Below are 15,966 nucleotides of genomic sequence, written 5' to 3' on the forward strand. Positions count from 1 at the left end.
GGGCACATCCCCAGTAGGGGGTGTGCGGGAGGCAGCTGATCGATGTTTCTCTCTCATCGATGTTTCTAGCTCTCTGTCCTTCTCCCTTCCTCTCTGTAAAAAAAAATCAATAAAAAAAATTTTTTTTTTTTTAAAGAGAAAGGTTTGGTAAAGGTAATTAAAAACTTGGAGGTGCTAACAAGTTGTATATTAAATATATTTTCTGGGAAGAGGAGACCAGGTAAGGGAATATGAAGTGTTGAGGTTAACAACCCATTCCTCATTAACAGTTTACATCTTGGTATTTTCTTGTTTTGTTTTCACAAATCCTCTCTATATAATAACCCATTCCTCATTAAGAGTTCACATCTTATGTTGTGTGTGTGTGTTTTAATATATTTTTATTGATTTCAGAGAGGAAGGGAGCGGGAGAGAGAGAAACATCAATGATGAGAGAGAATCATTGATCGGCTGTCTCCTGCACGGCCCCCACTGGGGATCGAGCTTGCAACCTGGGCATGTGCCTTTAACCAGGTATTGAACCCTGGACCCTTCAGTCCGCAGGCCAACACTCTATCCACTGAGCCAAACTGGTTAGGGCTGTGTTGTTGTTTTTTAAAAACCTCGCTATAAACAGGCTAGGCTTGTTATTGATAGGCCATTATGAAAATCCATTTGTTTATGATGAGACCTTTCTAATGACATCTGTTGGTGAGTTTGACATGCTCTGTATCAGAAAGTTCATAGGAATTCCTATTGTCTATGCTTCACTAACCTCTACATCGATCAGTTTCTGTTTGTCTGTCTATCTATCATCTTCCCATTCCAGTTCAATCCTCAAAATAAGTCTATTAGTAAGTACAATTATTATTCTCATTTTACAAACCAGGAAACTGAACCAAGATCACACAGGTAGTAAGAGACAAAGCTGGGATTCAAATCTAGGCAGTCTGGTTCTAGGTTCCACTATAACAGATTTTGTTTCTATTACCTCAAGCTAGAATATGCTGGCTAGGTAGGCCCTGAACCAATCATAAGGATTTTGAAATAAACAGAGGATGAGGATTTAGTTCCTGTCTCATGATGTGATAGTAAATCACTAAACTCAATACTACTGTCAAGCAGCAAAACTAAGGGATATTGAATATGGCAGGCAGAAGGAATGGAGAAGGAGACTGGTTTTAGGCTGCGATTAGTTAGACACTCTACCAAGTGCATGATACCAAGAACATGTATTGGAGGAGCCACCAAGGCTTTGTAAGGAGAAAACAGGGAGACACTTGTCAGTTACCTAACAGAACAACCCTCTAAGACAGTGATTTTCAACCAGTGTGCTTCAAGAGGCACACTGGTGTTCCATAAGAATTTTTAAAACATGCAATACTTGACTATGTATTTCCCTTAGATTTTCAAATAAAAAATAATGACAACAGCCAACACAATAACTGTCTGGTGTGAATAAATCAAAATTATACCTATTTTTTGTCAGAGTGGCGAAAAAATATTTTTTGATGTGCCACAGAATTTTAGTAATTAGTTTATGTGTACCATGAGACGAAAAAGGTTAAAAATTGCTGCACTAAGAATATGCAATGAAGGTCAATTTTCCACATTCCCATGTTTATTTAAGCTTGCCATCCAGTCTATGACTTAGATTGTTCCCATCTTTTCAGACAAAAGGGAAAGAATAAAACTGATACATTACAGCTAGTCAATAAGAACTGGAGGAATTCATAAACTCCTAGAGGCCTGGCACATGAAATTTGTGCGTGGGTACGGTCCCTAGGCCTAGTGATCAGGGCCATCTTCCTCGGTTGCCAGCAGCTGGCCCTGCCCCCACCCACCCAGGTTCCCAGTTTGCCATCAGGTGATTGGAGCCTGTGGGCCAGGGGGAGGAACCAAGAGGTCAGCTGGTCCTGCCTGCTTGTGGCCCTGCCCCTGCCGAGGGTTGCTTTCTGTGTGTGTGGGGCGATCGGCAGGACGGGGGCCTTGGCCTGGTGCTGCCTGCATCCCCCACCACCCAACCCCCGGGTCTCCAGTCACCATCGGGCAATCAGAGTCTGACAGCCGAGGAGAAGGACCAAGAGGTTGGCCATTCTGCCCGCTTGCCAGTCCCGCCCCCTGCCAAGGGAGGGACTGAGAGGTGGTCAGTGCACCTCATAGTGACTGGTCAAGCGGTCATTCTGCCGTTATGGTCGCTGGGCTTTTATTATATAGGATTAGGAATAAATTCTTACTATTGATGATAAGGTGCTTTACAATAAGAAAGCACTGCTAAGTAAGTACTTTAGTAACAATAGTCATTCTGGAAAGCTCAAGTTGGGTATATGTGTGACAACTTGTGATAGGGTCTTATATAAAAAAGCTACCTATCAGGTTCAAAAGCTCACCATCTGGAGTTTAGAACTATAGCAGGCTGCTCTGCCTGCTCAATGAAACTGAAGTCTCAACACATTTAATGTTCTATGTGCAATGAGCAACTGATGTTGTATGAAAAATTATTAATGTGTTAAAACTTTCATATAGCAAAACAGGGTATTTAACTGATTTAGCTGAGAAGAAAATGAAGAGCCTGTTGTATCGAATTATTTCCTACAGAATAAATATGGGAAGTTTTGAAAACACAATTTTAATCCCTAAATAGTTTTTACTGACTTCAGATAATGAAAACTGATTCATTCTTTCTTTCATTTAATATTGGGCAGAAACCAACACTAAGCCAGATTATGAAAAAGAAATCTTGCAATATTAAATATTTATTAAGTAGGTGCCCATATAGGTCAACAGTTTCACAATATATTTTTTTAAGTCTTCATCTTCGTGTGATACATGTTTGAATAAATATGAGGCAGGTTATTTTTTCAAAAGGACACTGTGAATTGTAGTAAGCAGATCCTTAAGTCTGGCTCCCCAAGCTATGGATTCTCTTTTATGAAAAGTCCAAGAATGGCAGTTAAAACATGCTTAACCTCCAAAAAAGCATTAATTCTGAAATCCTGCCATTCCCGTTTGAAAGAAGAAAATCTCACAACTATAAATATTTGAGACTTAATAGTATCTCACACACACACACACACACACACACACACACACACACACACACACATTTTGGTTTGTTTTGTTCCAAAAATCTGGTCCACTGAGAAGGGAAATTTCAACCTAGATCTCAGATATGTAACTGCCTCTGAAATAAAAATGAGGGCATTAAATAGCATGGATAATGAAAATCTGGTTTATAGATATTGTTGATTTCAAACAATGCTTTCCATGTGAAAGAAAAACAGCAATGTATCAAGAGAGAATTGTTTTCTCTTGTAACAAATGGTTAGCCCTAAATCTCATCATCTTCTTTGCAACAAAAACCATGGGCGCCTTTGCAACTAGAAAAAAATCCATGTGTGCTTCAATCAGAATCACTGACCTTTTCTGAAGCATGCCTGTGCTTTTCTATAGAAATCAATGGAATGAAAGGTCACATTGTTAACATGTTTGAATACAACCATCTCTTTCCCAGGCAAAGGCAAATTCCCTTTTCTTTCCAAGGTAAAAATTAAAATTTGAAACTACCTTTAATTTGAAATTTAAAACTGACTAAAAAAAAAAAAAGAAATCAATTCTATCACCTAAAAACTGGAAAGCTATCATTCCATATACTCTGACATAGCCCAGGAGGTTCTGTTGGCTGAGTCCTTGTCACTAAGGCTATAAACACACATGTAATAAATTAGAAAGAGCATTCTAGAGAAAATGATGTTATTTCAAACCTCACTTCTTCTTCTCAAAATACCCCAGAGAAAGCAAAGGCAAGCTCGGTGTCTGTCAAATGTAGATGGGAGAGCCTGGTGACTACTAATCTCCTACCACCATAACCATCCAAAGTAAATGCACATATACACAAACCCAAGGAAGGAACAGAAATCAAATGAAATGACTGGAATAGTCACTAGTTTTTTTCTGAACATTAATAAAAAAGCTATTTGAAAGAAGAGCCTCTACCTAGTTTAGAAACATTTTACTTCTCTAATTTTTTTAATTCATAAAAAGCAGAGGCAAATTCTCCAATCACCTCTTAATCCATATAAAGGATAAAGAATATACATGTCATATAAACCGAATCATGCTTCTTCTTGCCAATACAACAAATTTTAACGCTTTCACCAATAGACAATGAACCCTCAAATTAGACCCACTCACCCTTTCTTATTGGTGAAAAACTTAATTCTGTGTCCAGACAATCTGGTTTTAAATGTCCTTCTGCCCAACAGAATTTGAGAGCAATTTACTTCAGTCTGTTCTATTGTAAAGCTGCAAGAATGGTGTCATTAAAATTAAGAGTAGATTACATTACTATCAGTGGTATAAACAACCACAAACAGCAGTCTGAAGGACAATCCTCTCAATATGCCAAGCTATCAATACTTTCTTATCTTACCTACCCAGTGCTACCCATCACCAGTGAAATTAATTTTTGTTGAAGATTTTTAAAGTGGTCCATTTTAAAGGATCTGCTTTCTCTGTCTAGATATTACGGTGTTATATTTCAATTATCTCTCAATAAAGCTGAAAGAAAAAGGTATAAGATCTGCCATAGTGCCTTATTCATTTGTTCATAGTCCCCACTTTGTAACATTTATGGAATGAATGTTCTATTATGCATGGACCCACCAAGAGAAATCAGATGCTACCTAAAATTTTGTGGAAAAATAAGAATACAACTGTAAATATTGAAAATATATTTATTTGCCCAGCCGGCGTGGCTCAGTGGTTAAGTGTCGACTTATGAACCAGGAGGTCACAGTTCGATTCCTCGTCTGGGCACATTCTTGGGTTGCAGGCTTGATCCCCAGTAGGGGGCGTGCGGGAGGTAGCCAATCCATGATCCTCTCTCATCATTGATGTTTCTCTCTCTCTCTCCTCTCCCTCTCCCTTCCTTTTTTAAATCAATAATATATATATATATAAAAAAGAAAATATATTTATTCTACTTATAGGTAATTGATCTCTATGGATTGATATATGAAGGACTATTAAAATATCTTATTCTATGAAAATTATAAGTCCAGATCAGTCTCCCAAACTCCTGTTTTAGGGGGAGAAGAGGAGAGAGGAGTTTTTCTACTTAAGAAAAACTGGTTAATATCTCTATTGTAAAACTGATTTACCTGGTATTATAATTATTGGAAAATTATCAATTATCCACTGAATCATGAACTTAAGAATAACAGCAATGGCCCCCATCGGTTTGGCTCAGCGGATAGAGCACTGGCCCGCAGACTTAAGGGTCCTGGGTTCGATTCCAGTCAAGGGCATGTACCTTGGTTGTGGGTTCGATCCCCAGTAGGGAGTATGCAGGAGGCAGCTGATCGATGTTTCTAACTCTATCCCTTTTTCCTCCTCTCCGTAAAAATCAATACAATATATTAAAGAAAAAAAAAAAAAGGAACAACAGCAATGACTGTTGTACTTTACACTATCTGCTGGTACATCTTTCCTGAGGGCAAAGTTCTGAAGTTAGGGCATAAAACAAACATCAAGTATCACAAAAAATCAACTGGGAAGACACTATGTTGGGGACCAATATTATCAACCTCCCACTAAATTCAACAGTACTGTGTTCTCTGGTATTGGAACAGAGTGCTGTTTTCTTTGATTGAACCCCATATAAAACGGAGGGCTTGTGTTAAAGTACCTCTCTCAACACCAGCATAACTGTGTTGCATATGCTTCAGTTTAAATGCATGACTTTGAATCTACTACAAGTTAAAAAACTCATCATTCAAAGAATGAATGAAGCACAGCATTTGGGTGATTAGCTCAAGGCTCTGACATATAGCCTTAAACTTTTGTTTTATCCATCACCATTTATCCCCTCTATGCTCTCTTCCACCTCCACCCATCCCTCTCCCCAAAATCACCACACTGTTGTCCACGTCCATGAGTTCTCTTTTTTTCTTTTTTTTAAACATATTTTTATTGATTTCAGAGATGAAGAGGGAGAGATAGAAACAATCAATGACGAGAGAGGATAATTAATTGGCTGCCTCCTGCACACCCCACACTGGGGATCGAGCCCACAACTGGGGTATTTGCCCCGAGCAGGAATTGAACCATGACATCCTGGTTCATAAGTCAATGGTCAACCAATGAGCCACGACAGCCGGGCTCTCTTTCTTTTTTTAATCAGTCCCTCCACTTCCTCCAGTCTTCAACTTTTGATACCTCACTTTAAATGCTTCCCTTTCCATTGCTGATATGTCAGAATGAAAATAAAGTTAGAACTTTGCTTAAAATATGATATAGTCTGAGTTTTTTAAAGCTTAAACAGAAGATGAATTAGGTCTTGAGGCCTTAAAAAATTTGTAGATCAATCACAGTTAATTTGGTTGTCAAAAAAGCATTTATGATGGATGAAGAGTGTGAACATGATTATGGAGAACTTGGTCTCCATTTAAAGAGCTGCTACCTTCTCCCCTACCCTTTTTCCAGGCTATGGTTGGTTTCAGGGCTAATCCTCTAAGATCTCTCCTTTAAAAAAAGACATACCAGAAATTAATTCCACAATCTCTTATCACAACAATCCCAATCTTAGCAAGATGGCACAAACAACTGGCTTATATTTGCATATTTAAATCCCTCTAACATACATGCGGATAATCACTCCAGTCCTTTAGTCTAGTGGATCCCAACCTTTAAAGGCACATTAAGATCTTTTCTATTGCTATACTCTCCAACCTAAATGATGATTATCCTATATAGTAAAGAGCTAATATGCTAATTAGACTGAACAGCAAAACCACCATCTGGATGACCTTCCAGATGAAGCCAGGGCTGTGAGGGCCGAGGCAGCCAGGGTTTCGAGGGCCAAGCCCCTTGCACGAATTTCGTGCATCAGGCCTCTAGTTATTTATATGATTGTATCCCCCACTAGATTACAAACCTGGAAGGCAGAGACTATCTTATTCATTAATTTTTACAAATACAGTACTTATTTAGCACCTCCTATATGTCAGACATTGTTCTAAGAACTGGGAATACAACAGTAAGCAAAATAATAAACAAATGCCTGGTTTTAGGAACATAGTTGATGCTGATGTTTATGGAATAAATGAAGAAAGACATCCTAACAATATGGCAATCATCACAGCTCCTGGGATGCAGATTTCTGGTACTGTTGTTGCAGAAAGAGTACACTTATATATGTATATACACCCATTTTGTTTTTGTTTTTCGCTGTTCACTGGCTCCTAGAGCTGTTTCATAGCACCAGAGAATCATATACTGAATATTCTTTAAATTATAAATTGTTGCTATAAAATATTGTACAATACGATCAATTAAACTACTATAGCTGGAGACCCAAAAACTACATGACTGACTACCAACGACTCGAACTGGCTGAGATGGACATGTTAAGTTCCCCTCACTGCCTTTATGACAAGAGATTCCAGTTTAAACATTGCCTGCACAAGCCAAACCTATTATCCAAACAGGGGCACTTCTGAAAGTGAAAGGAAGAACTTATTATATCAGGACATCAGGTAAAATCCACGAGTCTTGGCAAACTGGGACACATGGTCACTCTATTAAATTTCTCATTTCCATTGGTTTTAAGTTGTAATTGCTTCTAGCACAGAAGACCTGAACCACCTATATTCGTCTCCATAAAATACCAAGATTAAGTTAAAAATAAGCTTTTCCCGCCCTAGCTGGTTTGGCTCTGTGGCTACAGCGTCGGCCTGCGGACTGAAGGGTTCTGGGTTCGGTTCTGATCAAGGGCACATGCCCGGAGTTGTGGGCTCGATTACCAGTAGGGGTTGTGCAGGAGGCAGCCAATCAATGACTCCCTCTCATTATTGATATTTCTCTCTCCCTCTCTGAAATCAATTAAAACTTTTCTTTTTTAAAGCTTTTCCCAAAGCAAGGCAGATTTTTATTTCTAATCCAGTTGGCATCCAGTACTTTCTGGAAAGGAGCTTGTTTTTGTATAGAGTCCAGAATCCTGACTGAAGCAGGATAAATAATGTTTCCCAATCAACAATTAGCACCGGTTTCTCTTGGATTAAATTTCAGTAGGCTCAAAGTAATTAAGTGCCAAACTGTTTTCATACAGACTTCCAAACAGAAACTCAAAGTGTAAAATGAATAATGCAATGCTTTAGCAAGCTAACAGTTCAGCTCAGAAAAATACATAATCTTTCTTAATTATTAAAGAATATATTTTCCAGGTTGATATATTAGATTTAAAAAATATGAAAAAAACAAAAGTTATATGATACAGAGGTCGTGGTAGAATGTATTGCTCCTTCCATACCTGACTTCTGTTAAATCCGGTGTGCCTTCTAGGTAGATTGTAGACAGTTATAATCCAGACACTGTCTTTTTAAAAGTTGCTTAAGGAATTATTTAAAGATGTATAGTCTTTCAAAACCCAAGCTAGATTTTGGGTGGGCAAAATGTAATCACTTTATTACAGTTTCAGAAAAAGATATATGATTAACTGCATGATACTATATGATGATACTTTTATTGTATACAATGATTATCAAAATGTCCATAGACTTCAGATATTTCTAAAATATTAACTATTCAATTAGTTTTAAAGACATCTTCTGGTTTAAAAGTTGCATATGCAATATAACATCCCAATTTTCTCATCTTAGAAAAAAGTGTAATGATGTGGTACATATATACAGTGGAATATTATTTCTTTTGCCCGGCCAGTGTTGCTCAGTGATTGAGGGTCAAGCCATGAACCAGGAGGTCATGGTTTGATTCCTGGTCAGGGCACATGCCTGGGTTTCAGGCTAGATCCTCAGTAGAGAGAATCAGCAAATTGATTCTCTCTTATCATTGATGTTTCTATCTTTCTCTCCCTTTCCTCTCTCTGAAATCAAATTTAAAAAACATATAAAATACAAAAAACAAACAAAAAGATTACTTCTTTCCCTTTACAGCTTAAATAATGACAAATATAAATATTTTTGACCCTATGAACTAAGTATTACAACATCCATTAGATGCAAAGCAATATACTTAGAATTTACCTATAATGACAGAGCCTCAAACAGATCTCAAAAGTTTTCTCAAAGAACAATTTCATGAATATATATTTGAAACTCAAAACATTACCTATTCTGCCTGGCTGGCATGGCTCAGTGGTTGAGTGTCGACCTATGAACCAGGAGGTCACAGTTCAATTCCTGGTCAGGGCACATGCCCAGGTTGCGGGCTCAATTCTTACCCTCCCCACTGTGGGGCGTGCAGAAAGCAGCCAATCAATGATTTTCTCTCATCATTGATGTTTCTATCTCTCTCCCTCTCCCTTCCTCTCTGAAATCAATAAAAAGATATATATTTTAGAAGAAAACAAAACATTACTCATTCTAAAATCTACAAAGACAGAGTAATCATCCAATTAAAAAACACACACCATCAACTAAAACCACATGTAATGCATGTCATATTACTGAGATACTACAGAGGGAGCTGCTAACACAGATAAATAATATATTAAGTTGAAATAAAATAGTAACTTAAGATCCTTTTAAATCTTCAATATTTTCATACTTGATGTATTATGTTGTCATATTTTTCAGTTGGAAATTACAGAAAAAATTTTTTCCTTTGGCTACAGCATATTTATACTAAAAAGCACAGGACACAGAAAATTCCTATTTAGGATATTAAAAGAATCAGCAAAGACAGAGCATATATGTAACTAAGGCATTTCTTATGTTTCCATTTAAAAACCTATTTTTAGTACCCTGTATGCCAAGCTAAATCATGCCTTCCTAAAAAGTCTTTATAATCCCGTGGCAGCTATAGGTTTAATTCCTTTTTTTGTTAAAGGATTTGGTGTTTTCCAAATGGCACCACCACTGGAAAACACTTTTTTTCTGTGCATCATTCTACATATAGCAAAATATTATACAAGAGAAAACAAGAATACTGAAGTTTAGGTTTGAAAGATTTTTCCATCTGTAGCCAGCTAATTACTGTGAAAACAAGTGTCAATTTTTAAACTTGAAGGTAAAAAAATAAGAAAGTAAAACATTTAAGTAAATGGTGTACAAGAGGGTTCCATCTTATATAATAAACCCTAATATGCAAATTGACCGAACAGCGGACCGACCAGCAGAATGACTGGTCACTATGGTGGGCACTGGCCACCAGGGGGCAGATGCTCAATGCAGGAGCTGCCCCTGATGGTCAGTGCGCTCCCACAGGGGGAGTGCTGCTTAGCCAGAATCCGGGCTCACGGCTGGCGAGCGCAGCAGAGGTGGAGGAAGCCTCTCCCGCCTCCATGGAAGTGCTAAGGAGCAGTGAGCCGGCTTCTGGCTGAGTGGTGCTCCCACAAGGATTTCGTGCACCCGTCCTCTAGTAAATATATAATGGCAAAGTCTTTTATTTAAACATCACGAGCAATTTTGGGGAGAGGAATTTTATAGAAACATTCTGCCAACTAATGAAATGGACTGAAATCAGCTACCAACAACTACTATACCACCTATGCCACTCAAGGATTTAAAATAATCATAACGGTACTAACTCTTCCTCTGCTTTGCAAGTATTTACAATAATAATGAATCAATTCTCTCCCAGATTTAATTAAATTATGGTCAATAATTATAAGTGGTTGAGAACTCCTAGCTTATAGAAACATATATGGGGTTTTTAAAGAAATGACAAACCCAAGTACATGAAACTAAAACCTAATATAAACAATTCATGCTTGAACTATAAGATAGGAAATATAGCCCTAACCAGTTTGGCTCAGTGGATAGAGAGTCGGCCTGAAAGGTCCCAGGTTCGATTCCGGTCAAGGGCATGTACCTTGGTTGAGGGCAATCCCCAGTGGGGGATGTGCAGGAGGCAGCTGATCGATGTTTCTCTCTCATCGATGTTTCTGACTCTCTATCCCTCTCCATTCCTCTCTGTAAAAAGTCAATAAAATATATATTTTTTAAAAAGACAGGAAATTATATATATATAATGAATAGCTGAGTGTTCAGTGAAGAGAATCTAAATATACCTGGCATTTATTAAATATACCCACATTCACTAATTATCTTATATGAAAACATTCTGTCCCCACGGAAGGTCTATATTCAATAAAGTGTTAACACAGCAGATCTGGGCTACCAAAATCCTATACATTTCAAAAGTTTTTAGGACTGGCTCCTGGGAAATAACCTTTGCACTCCTGCAAATCCTGCCTCATAAGAATATCTCCGTATACCTGGGGCTTTGGCCACACCACAGTAGGCTAACAATGTGATTCATGGTATACGCCTGTTTTTGTTTGCTTGGAGCCTTGGTTCAAGTTGTATTAGTTTAAACTTGGGTAGGGAGAAGGGTGCAAGGCTGGAGACTGAGTAGCTAAGATCAGTTTCTTGGGTGCTCTATGCTTACTTACCAATGTCCAATTAGAACCCTGGACGCCAAGGCTCACGTGAGCCTCCCTAGTTGACAAGGTTGCCTGTGTTGTCATACATTGTTGCTGGGAGAATTAAGCACTATTTGTGCAATTCCAACAGGAGAGAACAACTAGAACTTTGTGCCCAGTTTCTCCTGAACTCTGCCTTATGCACCTTTTTCCTTTGCTGATTTTAATCTCTAACCATGAGTAAAACAGCTTTCCTGGGTCCTCTGAGTCCTTTCATTGAACCTGAGGGTGATTTTGCGGACCCCTGACACAGCCTATAATAGAGTAAAACTCTTATTTACTAAAGAGGATTTCTTCTTATTTCAAGGTTTGGTATCAGCAACTTTATTTCCAAAGAAGTAGTTAGTAGTACACACTCATAGGAGTGTCTCCTAGTATGTAGATTTCCTTCCCATCAACGAAAAGGAATTGTTAATGCTTTTTCCTTAGTGGCTACTACTGACATATAGTCAGGAGAGAAGAACTTTCTCAGTTCTTCTATCTTTAAGTAAATTTTGAACTAAAAAAAAAAAAAAAAAGCGCGGGGGGGAGGAGTGTCAGAACCACCTGGCATGGCCCAAGACCTCAGGTATTCAAAGACACTCTTACCAGCCAGGAGTCAGTCAAGGGCCAGTCCCTTCTTTGGAATGTGCAGGGCTGGAGTACCTTTGCAAAGGGATTAATTCCATAAGAGATTCATGGGTTAAAATATCATCAAGGATTACAGCATTAAAGAGCTTTTGGTTTATTAGATCAAAACATCCCAATGTTGATCAGTGACAATTCTATCATCTCACATGGTTTCCCAATTCCCTAGTACTTTAACTGCTCTCTTTCCCCTCGGGAGGCTCTTAATTGTTCCAAATTATTAAGAAAAATATCAAAGATAAGTGTCTAGTATGGAATTACCTACCTCTTGAGTAAGAATGAGATTTTAGTTTAGCTCACTATTCAATCAGAAAAAGCATCTTGCTTTTATATTGATTTCCATTCTGAGTCACAGGCCTAGTGCTAATAAAAAGCCTTGAGTGAATAAACAGTACTATCATGAGCTCACTAAATTAATGATTTAGGACTTCCTGTCTTTTACTTAAAGCTTACCAAGTTAAATACAGAATGGTAAATGATGATGTTTTGCCTAGGAATGTCAGATGGCCTAACTTAAGTCTTAATATTTTCCATGCATAGTCCCAGGAACTATTACCAGGCATTATTTTACAGTTTATTATTATCCATGATACCTAATATGCTATTTTTAAAAATTAACTGTAGTAGTGATAGGAGAATGTTAAAGCCTCTATCCTGAATCATGTATGTAGGGACTGAACTACATAGTCAGACTGCTTGGAATTGAACCCCATCCCCAATATTTACTTACTCTGTGAAATTGGTCAAGTTTTTTTTTAAATCTTTTGTGCCTCAATTTCCTCTTCTGTTAAATGGGAATGTTCACAATACCTTCCCCAGATGGCTGTTATAGGGATTAAATAAATTCATTTGTCCAAAGAACTTAGAATTGTGCCTTGCATTTGATAAAAACTCACGTAAGTGATGTCTATTACCATCACCATCACCACTGCCATTATTCCAAGGAACTTGGGACATTTAAATTACATTACTAGCTCTTTAATTTTCACCTTACTCCAAGTGGTAGGAAACAGGGCAATATTATCCTCTTGACTGACAGGCAGTTATTGTATAGTCACAAGAGCACTTTATTGAGTTCCACTGCAACTTAGCTGCCTCACTGGTTTCATCTGCAAAATGGGGATGGTAATAACCCATCTAAAGGATGTGTGCAGATTAAATAAAATTTCTGCTCAGAAGTCCTGTTTTGTGGTATCATTACTCAGGATATATTGATAATACTAAGCTCTGCCAGATACTTGGGATTTCAAAATTACCTGGTTCCAGGTACTCAACCACTTCTGCAAGGATGAAATTTAATACACTTCAAGGCAAGAACCCCAAAAAGGTGCTAGAAGAACAAATTAATAAAAAAAAGTGTCCCCTTCTTTCACATTCCCTGGTTAGGATACATTTCTTCAAAATAGTCAATGTGTGGAGGTTGGAGTATGTCAAGGGCAGAGAGTACCTGAGAAAAGGGAAAAAAAAGTAAAATTTAGAGAACTATAAAGGAAACAACATATGACATAAGTGCAGTAAATACTGTTAACACGTTAATGATTTAAGGTTTAGTTACAATTGCCCACTGAGATTAACTAAACTTATCAGTCAATAAACATAGTCCTGAACATTAAGATGGGTTTATAAATTTACTACCTAAAAGATAATTCTATCTAAACCAAATGAGAGAGGTAATTGGGTTATACTAAATGCTACCAGAACCGTGTTAGAAAGAAATGTTCTACTTTTAATAATCAGTATTGCTCTAAGAGCACAAGGAGCCATACCTACCATTTATTCCTTTATTCTTCTGTTAAAAAAATGTTTCAATAAGTGTATTCTACCTGGCAGGCACTATGGCGGGCTCTTGGGTTATAAGAACAAAACTAATATTCCTACTTTCATGACTAGGGAAGAGGAAAGCATTAAACAGTTACACAAATATATAATTATGACATTTATTATTATGCAGGGAAAAAGTAAAGAGGAGTGTGGAGAAAAAGCTTCCTTGTGGTAATACTACTCTGAGTGGAAGGCTGAATAGAAGTTGGTCAGGCAAATGTAAGTCATTGAGGCAAGAAAAAACCAGGAGATTCTAGAAGCAGAAACGCCAGTGCTTATGGAATATAGTGGGTGGGAGGAAAACAGGCTGGGATAAAACTGAAGAGAAAGGCAGGGGATAATCACATAAAATTTATTTAAATTATGTTAAGCATTTTGAATTTTATTCCAAGTCCCTCAAAAAGTCATTCAGGTGGGAAAAAAAAATACTTTATGGCATCTGAAATTCAAGTCCTTTATAAAAGCAGCATACTCTCAATGTAGTATGCCATTGAAACATAACAAATAGGCTTACTTCCCCTACTAGCTACTCTTTTAAGTACCAATTATGATGTCACATTTAAGAATCTAAACCTACCTTGCTAATGAAAAATACCAGGCTCAAAGGACAGGGAAGAAGTTAGTTAACAGGAAGTAAATTGTGTGGCAGTACAAATTCAAATTTTCTGATCTTGAGCTTATTTATTAGGAAAATTTTTTAAAATTATGGATCATTTTAAATACATAAAATGGGCAGAATAGTATAAAGAAAACTCATGTAATTATGTAAATACTCATGTAAGCTTGGTTGTGATCTATACATGACCATCCATTCTTGTTTCATCTGTATCCTCCACTCTCCCTATATAATTTTGAACATATAAATACTAGGTTTATTTTAGCCATACATTGGTCAGTATCTCTAAAAGATAAAAAACAAAATTATCAAATTTAAAAATTTAATATTTTATTTTTTGAACTGAATTAATACCAGTTTACTAAGAATAAGAACAAAGAAATGACCAATGTACTATATATACATGCATGTTTCTTAATACCACCAAATACGCAGTGCTCAATTTCCCAATTTCCTTTTTTTTTAAAGTTTGTTAGTCTAAATCAGGAGCTAAATAAGATTTACATGTTATGGTTGATTTATGTCTTTTAATCTACAGATTTCTCCTCCATCTCCCTTTCTTTTCCTCTTGCAATTTACATGTGGAAAAAACCTTGCTCATTTTAAAGGTTATTCTTTTTTCAGCCAAGCATTTGTCACTTTAAAATTTTAAATTAAACTAAAACCTTCTGTAATGAAAAAGCCTTCACCTACTTTAAAACCAGTTAAACATAAACGTTTTAAAATAGTTTAGATGTTTATTATAAAGAATATCTATTTTTCCTTTCTGAATTAAAATGTTTATACTTAGGAAAAATAACAGATTTTCCAGTTTCTTTAAAGAATAATTTTTTATCATATAAAAGATTTCATTTCTATATTTAAAAAATCTATAATTAGTGTGTCAAAAATACATGCAAATTCATTTCTCATTATGTGATAGAACAATTTTTAACATGAATATCTGATGCCTGAGGAAGGCAGTTAGAAATTAGTGTTTTACTTGACATCTTTTGGACTCTAAACTCTGTATCTGAACAACATACATCCTGTCTTGCGGGAAAACAGAATGCCATGAGTGACGGCGTCCATTAGATAAAGCTATTTCACACTTCAAATCTATCTGCTATAATTAGAGGTTATCTAGAAGAAAGTGACAACCATACATTTAAACCTTGATAGAGAAGAATGAGGCTTTTTTACTCCAAATTTGATGAGGCTTTTTGTAGAAAAGCCATATAAGACAGGGTTAGACATTTGCACTCAAGCATTTAGCTGTGATTGTTAGCTTCAAAGGTGCAATATTTTAAACTCTGGATGGAATTTTTTAACTGCCTGTTGTTTTTTATTCCTGTTCTTTCTACCTAAAAATGTTATCAGAGAATGGTATGCCACAGTGTTTCAAAGTGGCACAGAACTAAGGCCAGGAGAAATTATCCAGGAATCTCAGAAGTGGGAAGTAAATTAGAAAGAACAGTAGCAGATTTTCAAACTCCAG

The 15,966-nt window shown here is 36.9% G+C and overlaps 1 protein-coding gene across 3 annotated transcripts in view; it reads right to left on the bottom strand.

The window, feature by feature from the left end:
- The window catches only part of NLK (nemo like kinase), a 139,816-nt gene that overhangs the window by 44,489 nt on the left and 79,361 nt on the right, over positions 1-15,966 (bottom strand). For all 3 annotated transcript variants that reach the window (XM_054709546.1, XM_054709544.1, XM_054709545.1), the window contains exon 3: positions 13,444-13,499. In XM_054709546.1, coding sequence (XP_054565521.1) covers positions 13,444-13,499 — 56 coding nt within the window. The remainder of the gene's footprint in view (positions 1-13,443; positions 13,500-15,966) is intronic.

The sequence above is a fragment of the Eptesicus fuscus genome, chromosome 20, assembly GCF_027574615.1.
Source record: "Eptesicus fuscus isolate TK198812 chromosome 20, DD_ASM_mEF_20220401, whole genome shotgun sequence".
Lineage (NCBI taxonomy): Eukaryota > Metazoa > Chordata > Mammalia > Chiroptera > Vespertilionidae > Eptesicus > Eptesicus fuscus.